The 21,546-nt window shown below is 36.6% G+C and overlaps 1 protein-coding gene across 1 annotated transcript; it reads left to right on the top strand.

The window, feature by feature from the left end:
- Positions 1 to 210: 210 nt before the first annotated feature.
- Positions 211 to 21,472, top strand: LOC110718373 (E3 ubiquitin-protein ligase KEG-like). Its single transcript, XM_021897207.1, has 16 exons — positions 211 to 1,340; positions 5,359 to 5,721; positions 5,844 to 6,074; positions 6,284 to 6,406; positions 6,483 to 6,819; positions 6,959 to 7,116; positions 13,276 to 13,433; positions 15,719 to 15,837; positions 16,256 to 16,390; positions 16,801 to 16,925; positions 17,166 to 17,270; positions 17,360 to 17,593; positions 17,740 to 18,073; positions 18,164 to 18,352; positions 18,431 to 18,736; positions 19,713 to 21,472. Exons 1-16 carry the CDS (start codon positions 619 to 621, stop codon positions 20,925 to 20,927), a joined length of 4,854 nt encoding a protein of 1,617 aa, XP_021752899.1. The 5' UTR covers positions 211 to 618; the 3' UTR covers positions 20,928 to 21,472.
- Positions 21,473 to 21,546: the final 74 nt, after the last annotated feature.

Raw genomic sequence — 21,546 nt, forward strand, 5'->3', positions numbered from 1 at the left:
AAGGTGAAGTAACCATAATTATAAACTATACTTTATCTTCTCCCATAAATTATAATCTCTACCAACCAAGATAATTACTATCCCTTCAAACAAAAAAAAATTCTACCCTAATCTAGTTTCCTTGATCAACAACCATCACAATAACAAAAATACTCCGTACTCCGTAATAAACAGTTAATTACATTTGGGCCGTATGTAACGGCCCGTAATGACCAAAACATAGAATAGAAAGAAATAAAAACACCCTCAAAAATCTCCTGTTCAATTTCTCACTCTTGTTTCTGGATTGTTTGTGTGTTTTTCTAAAGTTTGCAAATTTTTTTATAATTTTTCTCCACTACTTCTACTACCTGATCACACAACAACAACAACAACAACAACAAAGTGTAGAGTATCACCAAATCCCTATTTTCTCTCTCCTAAACTTTTTATTTCCAGTTTTTATTATTTATTATCCTCCATTTTTCTGCCATGGATCTACTTCTTCAAACCTCGATTTCCTGTTTCTAGATCTCCGATTTCCTGTCACAATTTCAAATTCGAATTTGTTGGTTTTTGATTTTTGAAATTTGTGATTGTTCATTTTTGATTTTTGATTATTGTTGTTGTTGATTGAGGATGAAGGTTCCGTGTTGTTCGGTGTGTCATACGAGGTACAACGACGAGGAACGAGCTCCATTGTTACTCCATTGCGGCCATGGATTCTGCAAAGAGTGTCTTTCTCGAATGTTCGCTTCATCGTTCGACAACTCTCTGTCATGCCCTCGTTGTCGCCATGTAACCCTAGTCGGGAACTCGGTCTCGGCTTTACGGAAGAACTTCGCGCTTCTTGCGGTCACCGCTACGGGGAACTCGTCCTCGGATGATGACGTCAGCGATGGGGATGGTGACGTGGAGAATGATGAGTTTGAGGAGTACGAGGAGGATCGGAGGCGGAGCTCGAGCGCTTCGAGTTCCGGGGGGTGTTCGGTGGGGGGTGCGATTGAGCTGGCGAATCATGGGGAGTTGAAGTTTCTGCAGAGGATTGGGGAGGGGAAGAGGGCTGGGGTGGAAATGTGGAGTGCTACGTTGGCGGGCGGGGTTCGGGCGGGGGGCCGGTGTCGGCATAAGGTTGCGGTTAGGAAGGTTTCGATTACGGAGGAGATGGATGTGATGTGGGTGCAGAGTCAGTTGGAGAGTTTGAGGCAGGCGGCGATTTGGTGTAGGAATGTTTGTACCTTTCATGGGGTTATTAGAGGGGCTGTTAGTTGTCTTAGTCTTGTAATGGATAAGTGTTATGGTTCTCTTCAATCGGCTATGCAGCGTAATGAGGGGAGGTTGACACTTGAGCAAATTCTCAGGTTCGGGTTTTTACTCCTTTTGTTTTCTTTTTGATTTTGATTGGGTTAGAAACAGTTTTTGATTGTAGATTGTTGATGGTTTTTTGATAATTGGGTTGGTGATTTTATTGTCAAAGATTATGATTTGCTTAATTTCTTGAATTGTATGTTAATTACCTAGAAATGAAGATCTTCACCTATCTGTGATTTAGTCTTGTTATAGGGGAAGAACTTGGTTATTAATGAGTAATGTTAGCTAAGGTATCCCGATACCTGTATCATAAGCATCTCTGAGTGTTGATATTCGTGGAGATTTTTTGACACTGCAATTAACAGAAGCACTGAATGCAGCACAATGCAGTTCGTCTCTAATAAGAATGAAGCTGGCCTTTTTTTAAAGGTTTCATGCAATCATGCCCCTCTTCTCATTTTCTGGCACTCTCTCACCGCTATTGCTGCTTTTAGCCAAAAACCTCTTCGTTTATATTCTGCCCTGATAAAATTAATTAGTTTCCTTTTAAAAAGTTAGTACAGGTTGTGGGAAATGCACCTCCTCTCATCTTCTGGCACTCTCTGCTTCTAGCCAAAACCCTCTTTGTTTATATTCTGCCACGACAACAATAATTTCCTTAACAAAAAACTTAGTACAAGTTGTGAGAAACGTAATGAATAGATATACTCCCTGTAGCCAGGTTATTCATGAACAGCGCAATCTAATGGGTGATGGGTTTGATTGCACCACATTAGGATCAATCGTCTAGACTAGTTTATTCTTTATTGTCAATTAAAAATCTCATTGGGATGGCTATGCAGAAGCACTTCAAAGTAAATTGATGGAAGTCATTTAATAGTTGTTTTGTTTGGGTTTCCTTTTGGTAGTTTTAGTCATTTATTTTTTGGGGGGTGGGGATTTATAGGTGGGGAGTTGGGTTAGGATTTAGTGGGCGGGGAGGGGGAGGAATGTAATAGACTAGGTTTCGGACTTCATATTTCAAAATTAGTGAGACATATGAACCATGATGAAAGCTTGAATCTTTGATTGAAATGGCAAAAGGGTTACAAAATGATGGGTTGATTGCTTTAGGCTATTACTCTCTTTGATATCTTTAGGTTATCACTCTCTTTGTAACTTTAGGTTGTCACTCTCATAGTAACTTTAGGTTACTACTCTATAACATAGTTCCTCACAATTCACAAAAATCTACTGCCATGTTAAATGCTATCTATACTCAAGCTTACTACTAAGGTTATCCTAGCAATTAAAATAGTTTGTCTCTATTACAAGTTTACAATAGAAGATCAGCCTATTCAATCCATGTTGCTCTTCTCCTTAGTGGAACATAAATGAGTTTTGTCCATTAGTGTCTTGCTGTCATTTGCTTCCCGTTACACTTAGGTAGCAACCCCATTGAGTCCATCACATGGAAGAGGAGAGGTAACCCTAATGGTTAATTATATTACATGGACATGGCTTAAACCTAGAAATACTTGTGTCATAACTGCATGAAACAATTTGGATTTGAAGTCTGTTGTTGGAAACCTTGTGACTGGACATGGAAACAAATTCAAGAGAGCAAATGGGGAAGTAAGAGGAAGAAGTAATATATACTCAGTGCTGCCTCAAGTGTCATCTTCAAGGCATCCCCAACACTATACTTTGCTCACTTTTTCGTAAGAAATCATTACTTATTCTTGCTAAAAAAAGATCAAACCACGTTAGAATATGTTTGGAAAGGTGTGCCTATGTAGTGGGCATGTGCTAGTCGTTTTTGACAAGGCACAATGTTGCAACAATAAGTGGTGGTTTTGCATTAATTTAACCTTGAACATTGTTTTAACCTTGAAATTAAATTGTTCGTTGCTTCGAATAAGCATGCTTGGTGCTCGTCAAACCTTGTCTTCAGGCCCCTATTGTCTTTGTGCACTTTGAGCTATTTCCTCTTTTTTTACGTCGTTAAGTTCTAGGACTGTGTGTGTTGGGGAGGGGGGGGGGGGTTGGGGATTGGGAACAAATGGAAGTTTTTGGATATTTATTTCACATATGCCTTGTCGCTTTGCATGGATAGTCTCAAATGGCAAGGATAAAAAGTCTTGATCTCTGAATATGTTGAGTGTAGTAAATAATATTTAATTTAGTGCCCCTGAATCATTTGGAAATGAGTTAAGGGGAATACAAATTTTCACTCTTGTTGGATAGAAGTTAAAATAAGCATGGTCAATGTTTTATTTTCTTATAATTGTAATTGCTTTGACCAAAAATAAAATTCACTTTCCTTTAAAATTCAATTTTGTTCTCGGACTTTGTCATCTGTATTTTGTATGAATGCGAGGTTGTTTTTGGAACTCGCCCTCTTTAGATGAAATTTCATCATCTTTAGAGAGAGAGAACTTCTCCGAAGTTTCCTCTTCATTGTTATACCAAGGGCTACATCTTGATATACATGAACTTACCAACAAAGATCGGTTTTTGAAATTAGGGAAGTAGTTGTTGGTGGTGGTGGTGATGGTGTGTGTTTGTTTCATTTTAAAAAAAAAATATACGAAGTATGTATTATGACTGTATTCAGTGTAAAGAGTATATTGTCAAAATCTTTCTCTAATATATTTTGGTGCTTGAGTTGCATTCTTTCTATTAAGAATAATGAATTCACCCTTTGGATCTTTGATTGATGATTAAGATGCTATTTTTTTTGGGTACAAGGCTTGTGATAAAGTTAACAGAAATATTATGCAGTTCACTATTATGCATGAAATCATTCTTTTCTATTGCATAGCTACTATGTTAGTTCACTTTGATGTGCTAAAGCCCTTTTTAATTATTGCCCTCGCAGTTTTAAGATAAACCATGCCTCTGTTTTGAAAAGTTTTCTGACATACAACATGCCTCTGTTTTGGGTGTACATTAGGCCTTGTTTTCTTTATCCAATTTTATGAATTTGAACTAATTTTACTTGCTAATTCTAAATTCACTGATTTTTGCTGATTAATTTTTACTATTGCGCTTGTGTATTTCTTAATGGTGATACTTTTTTTCTTACTTCTTAATTAGACTATAGTAGTTTTATTGATTAAAACTGATTTTACCCACTTTTATGAATTTGAACTATAATATTAATTTTACTGATTTTTAGTGTTGCACTAGTATTTTTTCTATTAAAGAGTTACTTTTTCCTTTGCTATTAATTTGACTATTGTAGTTTTTATTGATTCTGCTGGATATAATATATAATCCCTTCATTCTTTTTTAGTCGGCTTTATAGTATGACTTTATAATAAAACGTAGTCATGTTGGATATTGTTAGAATCATCTTAATTTATATTTACATGATATCATCTTCTTTTTATATTACTTGTTAGTAATTAGAGATATTTATTGTTAACTTGTGCGTTGGCAAACTCACTCACTCAATCAATCAAAGCCATAATTCCATAAGTGGGGTTGGCTACATGAACCAAATTTGATTATTCCGTGCAATCATCAACAAAGATCTTCCTCCTCCATCCCTTACGATCCAATGCTTCCTCCTCATGCAAATCCATAAACTTCATATTCTTCCTAACTCCTTCCAACCAAGTCATTTTCGGTCTCCCTCTCCCTCGTGTATAAAGTTGTTGAACTTGTGCGTTGGCAAACGTGATAAAAAATATGTTAACAAAAAAATAACGGAGGAATTATAAAGTTGTACTCCTTTTTATCTTGTGTTTTTTGTTTCATATATATATATTTTTTTATTTCTGTAAATATTTAATCACACATTTGCCTTTCTCTCTTTCCACTATGTATTATGAAGTATATTGTTGGTTACATCCCTTTCACCATATATATCCTTTCCCTATGAACGAAGCACTACATTTCATTTATTGTAGCTAGACGAGAGGTATGGCATTTTTTGGCCATATATTGTATTCAGAAACTTATGGCTTGCACAGTTCAGTCCTTGTAGGCGTAGTCATGCTTCTGGTGTTGTTTGTTTGTGTGGACTTAGAGTTGAAATTATATTTCTGAAATCTAAAAAAATTGCGTATTTGAATATTTTAGGTATGGAGCAGATATTGCCCGAGGAGTTGCTGAACTTCATGCTGCTGGTGTTGTTTGTATGAATTTAAAACCATCGAATATTCTTTTGGACGTGACTGGTCATGCGGTGGTCTCTGATTATGGACTTCCAGCAATCCTGAAAAAGCCAATATGCAGAAAAGCTCGAGCTGAAGGGGATTCGTCAATAATTCATTCCTGTATGGATTGCACGATGCTTAGTCCACATTATACGGCACCAGAGGCATGGGAGCCGGTCAGGAAATCATTGAATTTGTTTTGGGAAGAAGCTATAGGGATATCTGCAGAGTCTGATGCATGGAGTTTTGGATGCACCTTGGTGGAAATGTGCACTGGGACTGTTCCGTATGTACCATGTATCCATTTTTGATTGATTTTATATTCATGGTTTATCTATTAGCATGCTGGTCTTGTTTAGTTGAACACAGAATAACTTTTGATGTGTATCACCTATTATTGGCATCCAGTTGGGCAGGTCTGAGTGCTGAGGAAATTTATCGCACTGTTGTCAAGGCTCGAAGATTGCCTCCACAATATGCTAGTGTAGTTGGTGTCGGAATACCGAGGGAGCTGTGGAAGATGATTGGGGAATGCCTCCAGTTCAAACCGTCTAAGCGCCCTACTTTCAGTGCAATGCTAGCCATATTTCTTCGTCATTTGCAGTCACTGCCTCGAAGCCCTCCTGCAAGTCCAGAAAAGTAAATATTTCTTATTTTTATTGTCTCATTCACCCCTCTTTTAAAAGTTTGTTAACCTTGTTTATCTCTTTCCCTCCTTTCATGTGTGTGTGTACCTGCAACTGCATTGATCACTTCTGCTGTAATTTCTTCTTTTGGTGCTTTTCTTGTTTCTTCCTTAATTTGGTATATTATCTTGTTCATGTACACTTGTAATGGCAAATTTCCAGCGATGTTGAAGCTTGTTCGACAAATTTAATTGAGCCGTCCCCAACATCTGTCTTGGAGGTGTACCCATATAACCCCAATCAACTGCATCAACTAGTTTCTGAGGGGGATTTGAATGGTGTAAGGTTGGTGCCCTGCTGATTATGAGGGCCGAATGGGCATTCTTGTCTATGTGTCTGATTTTTGTTGCTGCATTTGCAGAAATTTTCTTGCGAAGGCTGCATCTGGGGCAGGAAGCAGTGCAGTCTCTTCGTTACTAGAAGCACAAAATAATGATGGGCAGACAGCGCTCCACCTTGCCTGTAGAAGAGGGAGTTCTGAACTTGTTGAGGCTATTTTGGAGTACAAAGAGGCTGATGTAGATATTCTTGATAAAGATGGGGATCCTCCACTAGTCTTTGCTTTGGCAGCTGGATCTCCTGAGTGTGTTTGTGCCCTTATTAAAAGAAATTCTAATGTGAGATCTAGGTTAAGGGAAGGTTTTGGGCCTTCTGTAGCTCATGTTTGTGCATACCATGGTCAACCTGATTGCATGCGTGTACGTCTTCTATGATCTCTGTGATATTTTGTGGTTATGCCTCTGTTAGTTACTTTTGTTTGTTCTTCCATTCCTATATATGGTTACTAACTTGATTGGGACTTCCGAATTCCTATATAATATTTGTTTACTACGGCAGGAATTATTATTAGCTGGGGCTGATCCTAATGCTGTCGATGATGAAGGTGAATCTGTGCTGCACAGAGCTGTTGCGAAGAAATATACAGACTGTGCTTTGATCCTATTGGAACATGGAGGCTCTAGATCAATGAGTGTTCCGAATTTAAAGGAGTTGACGTATGTATATCTCCACTGTGCTGCTCCAATTTTCATTCATGATTGTCTTTAGTTAAATTGAAGGTTTAACCCTAGCTAGCTTGGAAATGTACGTGGAAAAGTGGTTGTTTGAAAATATAGGATAGGGATATACTTTATTGGCATAATATATATGTGAAATATATCAAGCACAGAAACATGCATTGTTGGGGGGGGGGGGGGTTGTTCTGGCCCTTCTGGATACAGGAAACTGGAGGAAGCGCAATCAGAACATTTGGAGTATGCATAAACTTGCATTTATATCTGGTATAACATTTGCATGTTTTTGCTAAATACTCGAGATTCAAAATAGATCATGTGTTGTCTTGGGCCTTAGTTTAAAACCAGGGTTTGTAACATTAAATTGTAATGTTCTATAATGACCCCAAGGAACCTGATATAGGTCTAGGCAGTTTGGTCAAGTTTGCGTGGTACATCATCGTTAAGTAGAGCAAGCTTTTAGGATTTAAATATGTTCTTAGAAGATATAGATTATTGTAGAATGTACCTGTAAATCTGTAATATTTAGTCTTTGTACTTGTGTAATTTTTTTGATAGTGTGCTTTGTGTCCATTTTGTACCCATATATCCCACTCACCCTCATATTGTGGAGGTTTGAAAACTCTAGCTTTATGGAGCTCGTTTATTTAGTGATTGTAAAATACAGACTTTTATTTGTACGTAAGCTCACACAAAGAAATCATTCTGAAGGCACTATAGCACTTGTTTACCTCCACTCTCAAGCTTTACTTGTTCCTCCCAATAGCAATGGCTATAACTTGATTTGTTTTCCAGTTAGAATGTGAAACAAGTGGCCCATATGTGTGGTGTTCAAACTTCAAAAATAGTCCTCGTTTGACTTGCAACTCCTTGGTTATTGGGCATGGATGAAGTATAGGTTTTAATGTAAACTTTAATGGTCGCTAAAGGGCTCCAAAAGAATGTTGGGAGGTACTTAAAATGCAATGATAGCCCCCCCCCCCCTTTTTTTTGGGGGGGGGGGTGGGTGATGTTATATGAGATAGGAGCAGCATTCGGAAACTCCTATTCTTTTTGCAGGAAAATTTTGGGCTAATAAATGAAGACAATGGCTTAGTATCATTTCGATGTTGCTTTTATGTATTGTCACCGTCTGTATATCCAAGTAGCTTACTCATGGGTTATACTCGAGGGGGATTAGGTTGCACCATTTTTAAATAGTGACAACAAAACTTACCTCTTTTAATTACAAAATCAAGAGAGTGAGGGATAGCTCAAGTGGTTAAAGCTTCCCTTCCGATTCTAGGTGATCATGGGATCAATTCTCATCACTCGCCCTTGTGGCTCTCTAAAAAAAAAAAAAAAAAAAAAAATTCTATTTCTCTAGCCCAAAAAAGTCTCGGTCTAAAAGTATGAACTTGATTAGACAGTAAACTATAGTTTCAGACTTATGATTCTTTAGCGGTAGTTTTTATATATACTCTATGATAGTTGCTTTTTATGAATTAGCTATTATAGTTTATAAAAGAATGATAAGTTTTTTCCTCAATTATTTTAAAGGTGATGTTGCTTCCATTTTTCTAGTTCATGAATTCGCTACATTCCCTCTTTTATCCATAATTCTGTGAAGAACCTTTTCCCTACTTTATCTTACACAACGTTCACTTAAAAACTCCATAATTTTTTACATAGACCTCATTTGCTAGACTTCCTCAAATACTTCTATTTTCACATGGCCGACTTGCGTTGTGTAACACCCCGTATTTTTGAACCATTATTTTATGTGCATTTAAAGCTAGTAAACCTAATTTCTAATTTAAATATCAATTTCTAAATTGAAATATTGATTTCGTTATTTTAATATAATGGTAATCCCAAGCTTTTGAAACCCTAATTATAATATTTTGACAAGACGTTTGAAAGTTATTATTTAAAAGGGTTCTATATTTGAGTTTTAATCATTTCAAACTGTATTTGACTTATCTGAATTGATATTAACTTTAAAGGGTGATTCCTTAAGCTTAAGCATCAATTCAGTAAGTGTTTCTATAAAAATTATGTAATTTCAATGTTTAACTTATCACAATTGATATGGGTCATCATGGGTGATTCCTTGACTGAAGTGCCAATTTGATAGGTATAAAATGATTCTATGATTTTAAAGATGTTTTACGTTCAATCGTATCAATATCGATGTATAAAGTTGTATTGGGTGTTTCCGTCAACTTGATTATCGAATTGATATTGTTTACAAACTATTCTTTAATTTATATTTATAAAACTCATTATAATTTCCTTTTATTAATTGGGTCATTATAAATTAATAATATTATTGGTTTCGTATATCGCCTCTTTATATTGCTTTTCTGTAAAATATGAACTTTATATATATTTTTGTTTCGTGATTTAAATTATTGTTTTCATTATTATTGTTGTAATTACTATTTATATTATTATTGAGTTATCAATAATGTAATCTATATTATTGTTTTTTTTTTTTTTTTGTAAAAACATACTTTCAAATCGCTTCTCGTTACATCCCTTTCCTAGTCTAGTTTCGGGCCAACTAGACTTTGTTTATTAGTCGGGTATCGCCTTAACACTTTCATGACTAAATAGATTAATATAGACTTTTTTATTAGCTTTCCTTATCCCATTTTTAAGCCTCAACTAATTATTCAATCAAGCCCAAAAAAAAGAACCTTTAACCGATGTATTATGAGGCTTGTTTGTGAGCTTCATTTGAGCCTATTTTAGGCTGATTTTTGCAGCAGCTTTGAGGATTAGTGGCTGATCATTTTACCCTAAGTAACCTCCTCTAATCAATTGTAATAACACCTAATTTTGGCTGCCCAACTTCTCCACTTCTCCTTCCTTTTATTTACGTGTACATTATATGCTAGCTTCATCACTTTTTCTTCAGCAAAAAAAACGCTTCATATACTCTCCTCTCTCTTCATCTTTTTCGTGAGTTTCAAAGGAAAATTAAGGGGGAAATCTAAGCCTAATTTGCTGCTTCATCAAACTCCAATTCGTGGTCAAATTTCCTCCTCTTTCAAAGTGTCAAAACCGAAGAACTTTAAGGGCTCCAAGAGGGTTGCTTGGGTGGGTGTTTGTGCGTTTTGTTGCTGCTGTTTGTGCTTGGTAGTGCTATCCTTTTCTTCTTGTTTTAGTGGCTTATACATCAAGGTAACTAGCCTTTCTTCCCTTAGGTTAGAAATGCTAGGTTTTAGGGTTGGATTAATAGGTTAGAAATCATGATTAGGGTTGGTTTATTTTCTGATTTTCGTACATGGTTCTATGACAGAATTTCGTTTGAATTTAATTGAGTTTTATGGGTTTAAATCATGTTTTTCATGCTTGGATTTATTTGGTATAAAAGCCTAGTTGTTGTATGATATTATCATGATGTTTTATTAGGTCTTTATATGATTTTTTTGGGCTTTAAAATCTGATTATGAGTGCTGCCATGTTTGAGTGTTTACAGCATGTTTATGGAAGGTTTTACCATGATTTCTGCCCTACTACTGTTAGTATCATGTAAGGAACATCCCTAATTTATAGAGTCATGTTTAGGGGCAAGTTTTGGTATGATTTCGTGCCCTAGATTGAGGTTGAGGTCTGCTGTATTTTCAGGGTTGGGAGCTGTACGAAAATGGAAAATTAGGGAGTGAATTGCTTAATTTTTTTATGTTCAAACTTGTGCCTATTATGTCCTAGTATGTTTTATGGTATTGTATATTGTTGGGCTAAGTTTAATTATGAGCTTTGGTTTGTTTTAAAGTGATATAATTACACATACGCAATGCTGCCACATCAGTTCATGTATGACGTAAATAGAGGTGGTTATGTATATGTTTTGCTCAACTTTCATGCTTAACCTGAAGCTCATTCGGTTCTATTATGTTTTTAGAGTTTGTACTATAATGGGCTAAGCTTAGTTTCATGTTTAAGGTGGGGTTTTGGGTGATTTGGTATAATTGGTACTGCTGTACATTAGTGTAGGGGCTGCTGTAAATATGACTTTAATTTGGCATGTTCTCTTTTGAATTTTAAGTCCAAAATGGTTTTATATGATGCCTAATGAGTGTATGTATATGCCTAAATTTTTATTTTGCATTTTAAGCATGTTTGGTTGGGTTTTTATGATGATTTTCGGAGTTACTTGTTGCTGTCCTGTTTTGGTTGTTTTATGAAATTCTAGTTTGGATTTGTTGTTTAATAAAATGAATTTATGGGATTTTTATTATAAGTATTATGTGTTAGTTGAATTTATATGTTAATAAGTGATGTGTGAATTTTTGGGTATTATAAACCCCTAAAGTGAAATATTTCTATGTGTGTTTGAATATGTGTGGGTTGTAATTGTATTTTCGATGTCGTAATGCTTTAGAGAAGGATAACACTGTCTTTAGCATCACTTCGCCAAGAGTTGTGAATGCACTTAATTGTTGAATTTTGATAATTAATTATATTCCCAAACTCAGACGATACCTTTTGTGTTTTATTAAGTTGAAGTGTGTTTTGAAAGGGAGTTTCAATTGTATTTAAGAAATGTGATTTTCTTATGCAGTTTGAATTGAGTGTAAGACCATTTTTGGCTTCTCTGCAGATTTCTAAATGAAATATATTATATTATTTATTTTAATTGATTTTGAATTGTGTGTGGGGCCATAGTCGGGTGTGAGGCCGAGTTGCTTCCCGATGGTGAATGAACATGCTAACTACCTGGATTGCGAGTCTTAGGTAGCTCAACCTGGGTTAATTGTTGTCGTCCGGGGGTGTGTAAGACCTTATAGGCATCTACCCATAACCGGGAGTTGGCCAATCTTAGACACGGTCTCTGCGAGATGACCGGGGGTTCGTCCTGACAAACCTTAGGAAGTAGATTGCGAGGCCACTAGCGTTCCCTCCATGCCAGTTCTTCTGTTTTGAAGGTTTTGGGTTTGAAATATTTATATTTTTAAATTATTACTTATTTGAAGTCTATATATTATTATGATTGAAATTGAGTGTTTTAATATTGATATTTCTGTTTTAAGTTTATTTTGAAATATTTCATTGTTTGTATGGTTTAATGGTTTTAAGTGATTTCATTTGAGTTTTCAAGTTGATTGTGGTTATGGTTTCTTTCTGTTAATTTAAGTCTAAGATCTTCTGTTTCTGATTTGAGGGAGAACTGCTAGTTGCTCCCCACTGATTGTGGAACGTTGTTATAATTTGCAGGTTTCATTTGTTTATTTGATATCTGTGACGCTGGGTTGGGGATTGAGAGTTTAGAACCTAACTTTTAGGCTTGTATGCCTTTGTTGTTAGTTGACTGTTTAATTATTTTGAATTTAGTCTAGTTTGGCCGATAAGGGTTGTGCTGCCCTTGGCTTTTGAATGTAATTAATTTGTCCATGTTAAAGTTTGTTTGCTATTTTCTTTTGTTCACATAGTTTGCGCTTAGCTTAAACAACTTAATTTGGATGTGTGAATAAGTTAATTTGACTTTTAGACCTAGGTTAAGCTTGACTTTTCTAATCGAAGTTAAGTAGCCTCCCGTTCAAGCGTAATTCCGCTAACGCTTCCAGTTCCAAAAGGATGGGGTGTTACACGTTGTCTTTCTCCCACCCACCTTTACCTTTGTGCAAATTGTAACTGAAACTAACTCAAAGAATCAAAGGTAATTAATTAGAGAGATCAGCCAAGGCAATATAAGTTGCACGACGTGGTGGTATTAATTACTCTTTTTTCAGCTAATTAATTTGTAAAGGTTGCTTTAAACCATTGTTGTTGCAGCGAGTTGTGCCTTTCAAATTTGAAGATATTGTCAATTTAAATTGCATTAACTTGGTTAGATGAATTCTGATATATTATTAAGTCATTTATGCTAATTTATAGAGAGAGGGAAGTGGGACAAAGTTCTAAAGATAATTGTACTATCTGTTGATTCTGTAAGAAATTTAAATTACAACAGTGGGATTTGAAACATGATACATAGATCACCCCCTTCTAATTGAATAACAATAGTGGGATTAGAAACATGATGCAGTATTTTTTGCAGCATCATGTATGCATGTGAATATGTGATAAAGACATTTTGCTCAATCCTGTGCTGTTATGATGTCATTCTTCCATAAGTTTTGTTTCTCTGTAACTAACACAGTAATGTCACAGACCCTTGCACCTTTGTGTATCAACATGGAATGTAGCTGTTGTGAGAAGATGGGTTGAAGTTGCTACTGCCGAGGAGATAGCTGATGCAATTAATATACCGAGCTCATCTGGTACAGCCTTGTGTATGGCTGCAGCTGCTAAGAAATACCATGAAAAAGGTGCACTTAGAAAGAATTTTTTTTTAATTACTATGGAGTGTTGCTCATTATTAATAGCCAGCTATGCTATGCTGGCTACATATCTGAATAGTTTTTTCTCTGTTCCCAAAAGGAGGTTACATTTGGCGGTTTTACATTGTTACTTCCTCCGTTCCTAAAAAAGGGTTACATTTGCCTGTTTTGGCGTTCCCCTTTAATGGTTACGTTTCAATTATTTTTAAATTAATTTTTTTTAAACACATTTTCCTCAAAAAAAAAAAAAAACATATATTCCATACAACTATCCCCATTTATCAAAATATTTACATATTTCCAATGCAACTATTCCTATTTACAAAAATATTTACCTACTCTCAACACAAATATTCCAATTTTCAAAGTTAATTTAGCTTTGAAAATAGGAATATTTGCATTGAAATTAGGTAAATATTTTTGTATATAGGAGTAGTTGCATTGGGAGTATGTAAATATTTTGATAAATGGGGATAGTTGCATGGGTAATAATATAATATGTATGTATGGGGAAAATATATAAAAAAATGATTATTATAATCTAGCAAATAATTGAAACGTAACTATTAAAGAGGAACGCTTAAATGGCAAACGTAACCCTCTCTCAAGAACAGAGGGAGTAGTGTTCTTTCCTGTTTCATAAAATATCCATTAATAAAGATATTCTTTGAAGAACTAACTAGCTTTATGCTGTTGTTGTGGAACAATTTACATAATGCAAATTAATAATTTTATTTCCCCTTGTGGAGCTTTTGTGAACAGTAAGCTTGATAAGACTTTAAAGGAATTATGTGGCTCGTGGGTTGCTCCACTTTTCCTCTGTTCTATATATATGCAATGGACTTATGTAAGGGGGAGAGAATTTTAGGCACTCTCCTTATTAGTTAGTTATGGATAGCTTATTCATTAGGGAGTTTGTCTGGAAAGAATTTCTACTAACAACGAAGATTAAGAGGGGGGGGGGGGTGATGAGGATTGAGGAAAGGTATTTTGAATTTTGTTGAATGTTTTGCTAGCATGTAGGTTGCTAATTGGGAGTGAACCAGGCCACTCAAAAGCTTGGTAACTATCCTTAATTATTTCTAGTAATTCTAGTTTATTAATCAATTAATATTTTCTGCACCAATTGCTTAGCTATGTTAAGTTGTAGCAAAAATATTGCACATTTACTTTTTAAGGAAGATATCAAAAATATTACATCATACCTCTTTTAAGAAATCCTATCTCTCCTTAAACACTGAAAGTATCCAATATTATTATATGAACATTTTCTAACTTCCTTACTTGGGTTTTGTTGGTAATTCACATGGTTTTGGGGTCCCTTCTTAACCTTTTCCCACTTCCTTTGCCTCCCCCCTATGGTGCATTCTAATAGAACATAGGAAAGAAATTATATTTTTACCTGAGTTTTCCTGTCTGCTGTCTGTCTTCTATTGCTGTTTTCACGTCTCTTGTTCACTTTTGGTATTCTCTACCCGTAATTTATTTTGAAAATCCATGTGTTTCTCTTTCTTATTAATTTTTTAAAAGGTTATGGTGGTGACCTTTTAAACCGAGTTGTTTCTGATCACAATCACATGCTTTTCTACATCAGTTATCTACATGATATTAGATTGTGCTGCATTCCAGCTTTTTTTAGTTTAATCGTTGTTGCATGTTACTATTACCTACTACTGGTGTCCATGTCACAACATGTCTGCCAACGTATGCACTTACCGAGTTGTTTCTGATCACAATCACATGCTTTTCTACATCAGTTATCTACATAATATTAGATTGTGCTGCATTCCAGCTTTTTTCTGTTTAATTTTTGTTGCATGTTACTATTACCTACTACTGGTATCCATGTCACAACATGTCTGCCAACCTATGCACTTATCTTTCATCCTTTTCCCATTAGCTGCACATTGAAAATTTGGTTTCCTGGTGTTGCTCATCTATTAAATGAAAATCACCAGGAATCCCAGCCTTGTCTTTCCATTTCTTGCATTTGTTGGCATCGCCAGTTCAATCTATGTTTATAATATCTCCTTTCTTAGCTTAATTTGTGATTGCTTCAAAGCGAACATGGTGAGTCAGATTTCACTATTCTGTTATGAACCACCCCAGAGACCATTTCCCCGTCCAAAAACAAAAAAGGCATAAAGTAGGGAAAAAATGTAACTATTTTTTTTTTTTTTTTGTCTGTATGATCTTGACTCTGCTATTCTTTTGAAGGATCCTCTTAGGATTTTAAGGTGTTCTAACCTTTGTGAAAATTATTTGTTGTTTAGAGGGAAGAGAATTGGTGCGACTATTACTTGCTGCTGGAGCTGACCCAACTGCCCAAGATGATCAACAGAGAACTGCTTTGCATACAGCTGCTATGGCTAATGATGTGGAGCTGGTGCAGGTGACAAGTTTTTTTTTGTTTTTATTTTTTTTTAATTTTTTTTTATGTTGTTATGTGCTTCAAACTCAGGGAAAGGCATTAGTGTTTGTCAAAGTGGTACTAGTCTTCTATTACTTGTTCACTGACTAGGCAACTGTTAATGAGAAATTGGAGTGGAAAACCATCACGAGGAAAACAAATTTGGAGCCCTGTCAAACTCTGTACTGTGTAGATGTTGCTTGCTGGAAATGGTCGCAAAGATTACATTTATGCAGTTTTAGACTACTAAATATGGAAAATAATTGTATCAGAAGCTAGCATGATCAACTGTATATACTTTCAGTGCCTCGCATACTTTCACAATGGCAGAATATATCAAAAAGGTTTAGCATTCCTGAACTATATTGCTTGCTCATATATATTTTCAATCTTTTTGCAGATCATTCTGGATGCTGGAGTTGATGTCAACATCCGTAATGTGCACAACACAGTACCTCTTCATGTGGCTTTGGCTCGAGGTGCAAAATCTTGCATTGGGCTCCTGCTGTCGGCTGGAGCGGATTATAATTTCCAGGTTCTGCTCACGTCTTGCTACAGTATAAGTGGAAATAGTTAACTATGTGATTTTTCTATCTTTCCTAAAGTGTAGCACATTGGCCGCACGCACGAAAAATATTTACTTATCCAGTTATCTCCTCTCATATCACCTTGCTCCCCTACCTCCCCGTGAAAATAGTTTTTTGCTTGAGGTTTGACTTTTGGTCTTGTGGATGTCACTTGACAAAAACATTATTTTTAATTTAACATAGGGTCGATCTTATCACCTGATCTTGAGAAACCTTTTTAAGATCTATTGTAGGAATCTGATCTCGGCAACCTCAATAATTTACCAAGTGATATTTAAATCTCTGTTAGTCTATGACTTATTTTTTTCGCTTGTGTCCGTTGGGATGTTTATCAGATTAGTATTTTCCTTATCTTCAGGATGATGAAGGTGATAATGCTTTCCACATAGCAGCTGATGCAGCTAAGATGATTCGTGAAAACCTCGAATGGATTATTCATATGCTTAAGTGTCCAGATGCTGCCGTTGATCTGAGGAACCACAGGCAAGTGTTAAATGCTTTGAATCTCATCACTATGATTTTGCTCCCTTGCTATTTTATGTTTCTTTTCTTATCTAGTGCTGTATGATGCTTATGGCCAATAGTAAAAGATTGATTTAACCATATGTTCTTTACCTTGTCAATTCATAGACTAGTATATAGTCTGGTTAAAGTTGAACTAGTCAAGATTATGTGTTATGTGTATTACTTATGCGGTATTGCATGTTTTGTGACGGATAACAGTGGTAAGACTTTAAAAGACTTTTTAGAGGCCCTTCCTCGAGAATGGATTTCTGAAGATCTGATGGAGGCACTTTTGGATAAGGGGGTTCAACTGTCTCCTACAATGTAAGCATTGTAAATTCCAAGAGCACTATTCTGACCATCTTTTTCTTTCCTTCTAATTGTTAAATCTATCTGTTAATTGTTTTATGTAGTTACATAGCTGGTGATTGGGTGAAATTTAGAAGAAGTGTCACTGCTCCAAAGTATGGTTGGCAAGGTGCAACTCAGATGAGTGTTGGTTTTGTACAGAGTATTCCTGACAAGGATCACTTGATAATATCATTTTGTACTGGAGAGGCTCGTGTTTTGGTGAATGAAGTTATAAAAGTAATTCCATTAGACAGGGGACAGCATGTGAAACTTAAACAAGATATCAAGGAACCAAGGTTAGTTATAGTGGGGTATTATTTCTGTTAGATTTTTCTTACATTATACATGGGTGCAAATATTTTCAAGAATTTTGCTCATTGATTACCTTAAAATGCTCATTTTTTTACTGTAATTTTCAATACAAGTGTAATTTATGTTTTAGGTTTGGTTGGCGGGGCCACTCACGCGACAGCATAGGAACTGTACTTTGTGTAGATGATGATGGGATATTGCGGGTTGGATTTCCAGGGGCCTCCAGAGGATGGAAGGCTGATCCTGCTGAGATGGAAAGAGTAGAAGAATACAAGGTTGGGGACTGGGTTCGTATACGCCCATCTCTTACCACAGCCAAACATGGCTTGGGTGCTGTAACACCGGGCAGTATTGGTATAGTGTATTGTATTAGACCTGATAGTAGTTTGTTGCTGGAAATAAGCTACCTTCCAAATCCGTGGCATTGTGAGCCTGAAGAGGTTGAGCATGTTGAACCTTTCAGGGTAAGTAGAATCTTTCTTAGCAATTGGTTTTTGTTATCTTTTGCCTTTTCTTGTTTCAATTGTTAATTAATCTGTTTTGTATTTCCTTAGGTTGGTGACCGGATATGTGTAAAACGTTCAGTTGCCGAACCAAGATATGCTTGGGGGGGTGAAACTCATCATAGTGTGGGAAGAATAAGTGAGATAGAGAGTGATGGCCTCATAATTATTGAAATTCCCAACCGGCCAATACCTTGGCAAGCTGATCCTGCTGACATGGAAAAAGTGGAGGATTATAAGGTAACTTCTTTTCAATTTGTGATGATATGTACTTGTCAGCTATCTACCAGTGTTTCAGTCCTTACTGCATTATTGCAGGTACGAGATTGGGTTAGAGTTAAAGCTTCAGTCTCATCTCCCAAATACGGATGGGAAGATGTCAACAGAAATAGCATTGGAGTTATCCATAGCCTAGAGGAAGATGGTGACATGGGTGTTGCCTTTTGCTTTAGAAGCAAGCTCTTTACTTGTTCTGTGACCGATATGGAGAAGGTGGCTCCTTTTGAAGTTGGGCAAGAGATTCATGTGATGCAATCTATTTCTGTTCCTCAGCTTGGATGGTCTAATGAATCTCCAGCTACTGTTGGAAAAATTGTGCGAATTGACATGGATGGAACATTAAATGTAAGAATATTTCTCAATCCCTTTTAATTTATTTTTGTCGACTACAATAGTTTGTATATAAATTAGGAGTTTTATACACCCTTGAAGTAAACAGATTTTCATATGGACTTGATTCATCTGAAAACATGCATGCCCCACTCATTAAAACGGATGGTGCTGTAGAGGAGGTTGTACTTTCAGGATTTACTTGAATTGGATATATATCATTTTGTTGGCAGTGGGCCAATGGCAATACTTGCTGAGGGTAAAGTAGCTCATTGAGCGTTAAGAGTTTTGATCAGTAAAACAATTCATGCTTACTATCTTTTCGGTAAATAGAACAGGACCTATGCTGCTCCTTTCATTGGCCATTTGCCTTCAACCATTTTCCAGTTTCTTAGCCCTTCCACTGCCTTGCTTAATTTGATGACAAATGTTGCTGGCAATGTGTTGAATTGCAGCAATGAGCAAAGAATTAAATAAAAGCTTTTGATATTGTTACTCAAGAAAATCCAATTACTTCACGAACTTGTAAAAATGAATTCCCCTTTGACCTAAAAAAAGAAGAAAGAATATTAGAAGCTTTTATTGGAATTTGGCGGAATCTACAGCAATATGTCATTCAGCGCACCCAATACTGTTGTTGCTGTGATGCTATTCTCTGTACCAAAGCTATTGTTAATGTTATATAGGGCCAAAATTTCTAAATTTCTTCCAACTTGATAAACATTCAATTAAAAATTATATTAGTTAACGGAAAGATGCATTCTGTTTTACATAAAATTATTTTTCAGTTTCTTTGACAGTCGTAATACGTTTTGCTTTTATGCTTCCTTAACATGTATGTATTCAGCATATTATTATTGAGTGAGCATGATACAGTGCTAATTAATTATTTATAAGTACGGTTCGGTTCAAATGGTTTAACTGCCTGCATTTTTTCCTGGCCTTGTTAATCCTGTACATCATAGGAGCTCAAGTATTTGTATCAATGCAGGTGAAGGTAGCTGGCAGATCCAGCCTCTGGAGAGTTTCTCCTGGAGATGCTGCCTGTCTGTCAGGTTTTGAAGTCGGTGATTGGGTGAGATCAAAACCCATCTTGGGAGCTAGGCCAAGTTATGACTGGAGCAGTATAGGAAAGGAAGGTGTAGCAGTTGTTCATAGTGTACAAGATAATGGTTATTTAGAGCTGGCTTGTTGCTTCCGTAAAGGAAAGTGGCATGCTCATGACACGGACATGGAGAAGATCCCAAGTCTCAAGGTTGGGCAGTATGTAAAATTTCGTGCTGAACTAACAGAGCCAAGATGGGGCTGGAGAGGAGCCAATTCGAAATCCCGAGGCATTATTACCAGTGTTCATGCTGATGGAGAAGTAAGGGTAGCATTTTTTGGCTTGCCAGGGCTCTGGAGAGCAGATCCTGCTGACTTGGAGATTGAGGCAGTGTTTGATGTTGGTGAGTGGGTGAGATTGAAGGATGGTGCTGGAAATTGGAAATCTATTGGCCCGGGCAGTATAGGGGTTGTACAGGGACTAGGATATGAGGGTGATGAATGGGATGGAACTGTTTCTGTTGGTTTCTGTGGAGAGCAAGAAAATTGGGTGGGACTCATTTCTCATCTTGAGAAGGTTAATAAGCTAATGCTTGGACAAAAAGTACGAGTAAAATTCTCAATCAAGCAGCCAAGGTTTGGCTGGTCAGGTCACAGTCATGCTAGTGTCGGGACAATAACATCAATTGATGCAGACGGCAAGCTAAGAATTTATACACCTGCTGGTTCAAAGGCTTGGATGCTGGACCCATCTGAAGTTGAGGTGGTCGAGGAGGAGGAGATCCATATCGGAGACTGGGTTAAGGTTAAGGAATCGGTGACAAACCCAACACACCAATGGGGAGAGGTGACTCCTTCCAGCATTGGTGTCGTACACCGCATGGATGAAGGACAGCTTTGGGTTGCATTCTGCTTCTTGGAAAGGCTTTGGATTTGCAAGGCTTCAGAAATGGAAAAAATTAGGCAGTTCAGAGTTAGGGACAAAGTGAAGATTAGAGAAGGGCTGGTGGCCCCGCGCTGGGGATGGGGGATGGAAACTCATGCAAGCAAGGGAGAAGTTGTGGGGGTTGATGCTAATGGGAAGTTGAGGATAAAGTTTAGATGGAGAGAAGGAAAACCATGGGTTGGAGATCCTGCTGATATAGTTCTTGATGAAGCCTAGAAAAGTGTGGAGAAGGTAGCAATAGAATTCATGTCACCGGCAGCTAATGGGAAGTTTGGCCTCTCAATTTTTACGGAGAGGTTCAAATGCATCCTGCTATTGCCTTGCATCATCCAGTATATGCTCATTAGCATGTCATCTTTATATGGATGATGCATCATTGGCGGAAGTTATTGTTAAATAAAGAGGGAATGGTTGATGAGCAAGCAAAGGCATGGGCAGTTGGCTTATTTCACTGTTGTTTACTGGTAAATACACGAGGCAAAGGGAAGTAGCAGTATACCATTTGTATTGCATTATTTTATGTCAATAGTCCCTTTGAGCTTCAGGGTAAATATATATATAGAATTGGTACGGAAATTTTGTACAAATTAGTTGCCATGATCGAGTTATTGGCCTTCTCTTGTGTTGGTGTTTTATTTTGAAAGTTTTTACCATTTGTGGTTCTTGTACAACCCTGTATGTTCTCCAGCCTTAACAGATCCAGTTATCGGAAAGATAATGTGGGGATGACAGCAATAAGTTCCCCTCCCTTTTTTTTCCCCCTATTTGCAACATAATTATTTTACTTTTAATTCGAAAGAGGTAGGGGGGAATTGGGTGGATGGGATGCCTGTAT

This window comes from Chenopodium quinoa, unplaced genomic scaffold (genome assembly GCF_001683475.1).
Source record: "Chenopodium quinoa cultivar QQ74 unplaced genomic scaffold, ASM168347v1, whole genome shotgun sequence".
NCBI lineage: Eukaryota > Viridiplantae > Streptophyta > Magnoliopsida > Caryophyllales > Amaranthaceae > Chenopodium > Chenopodium quinoa.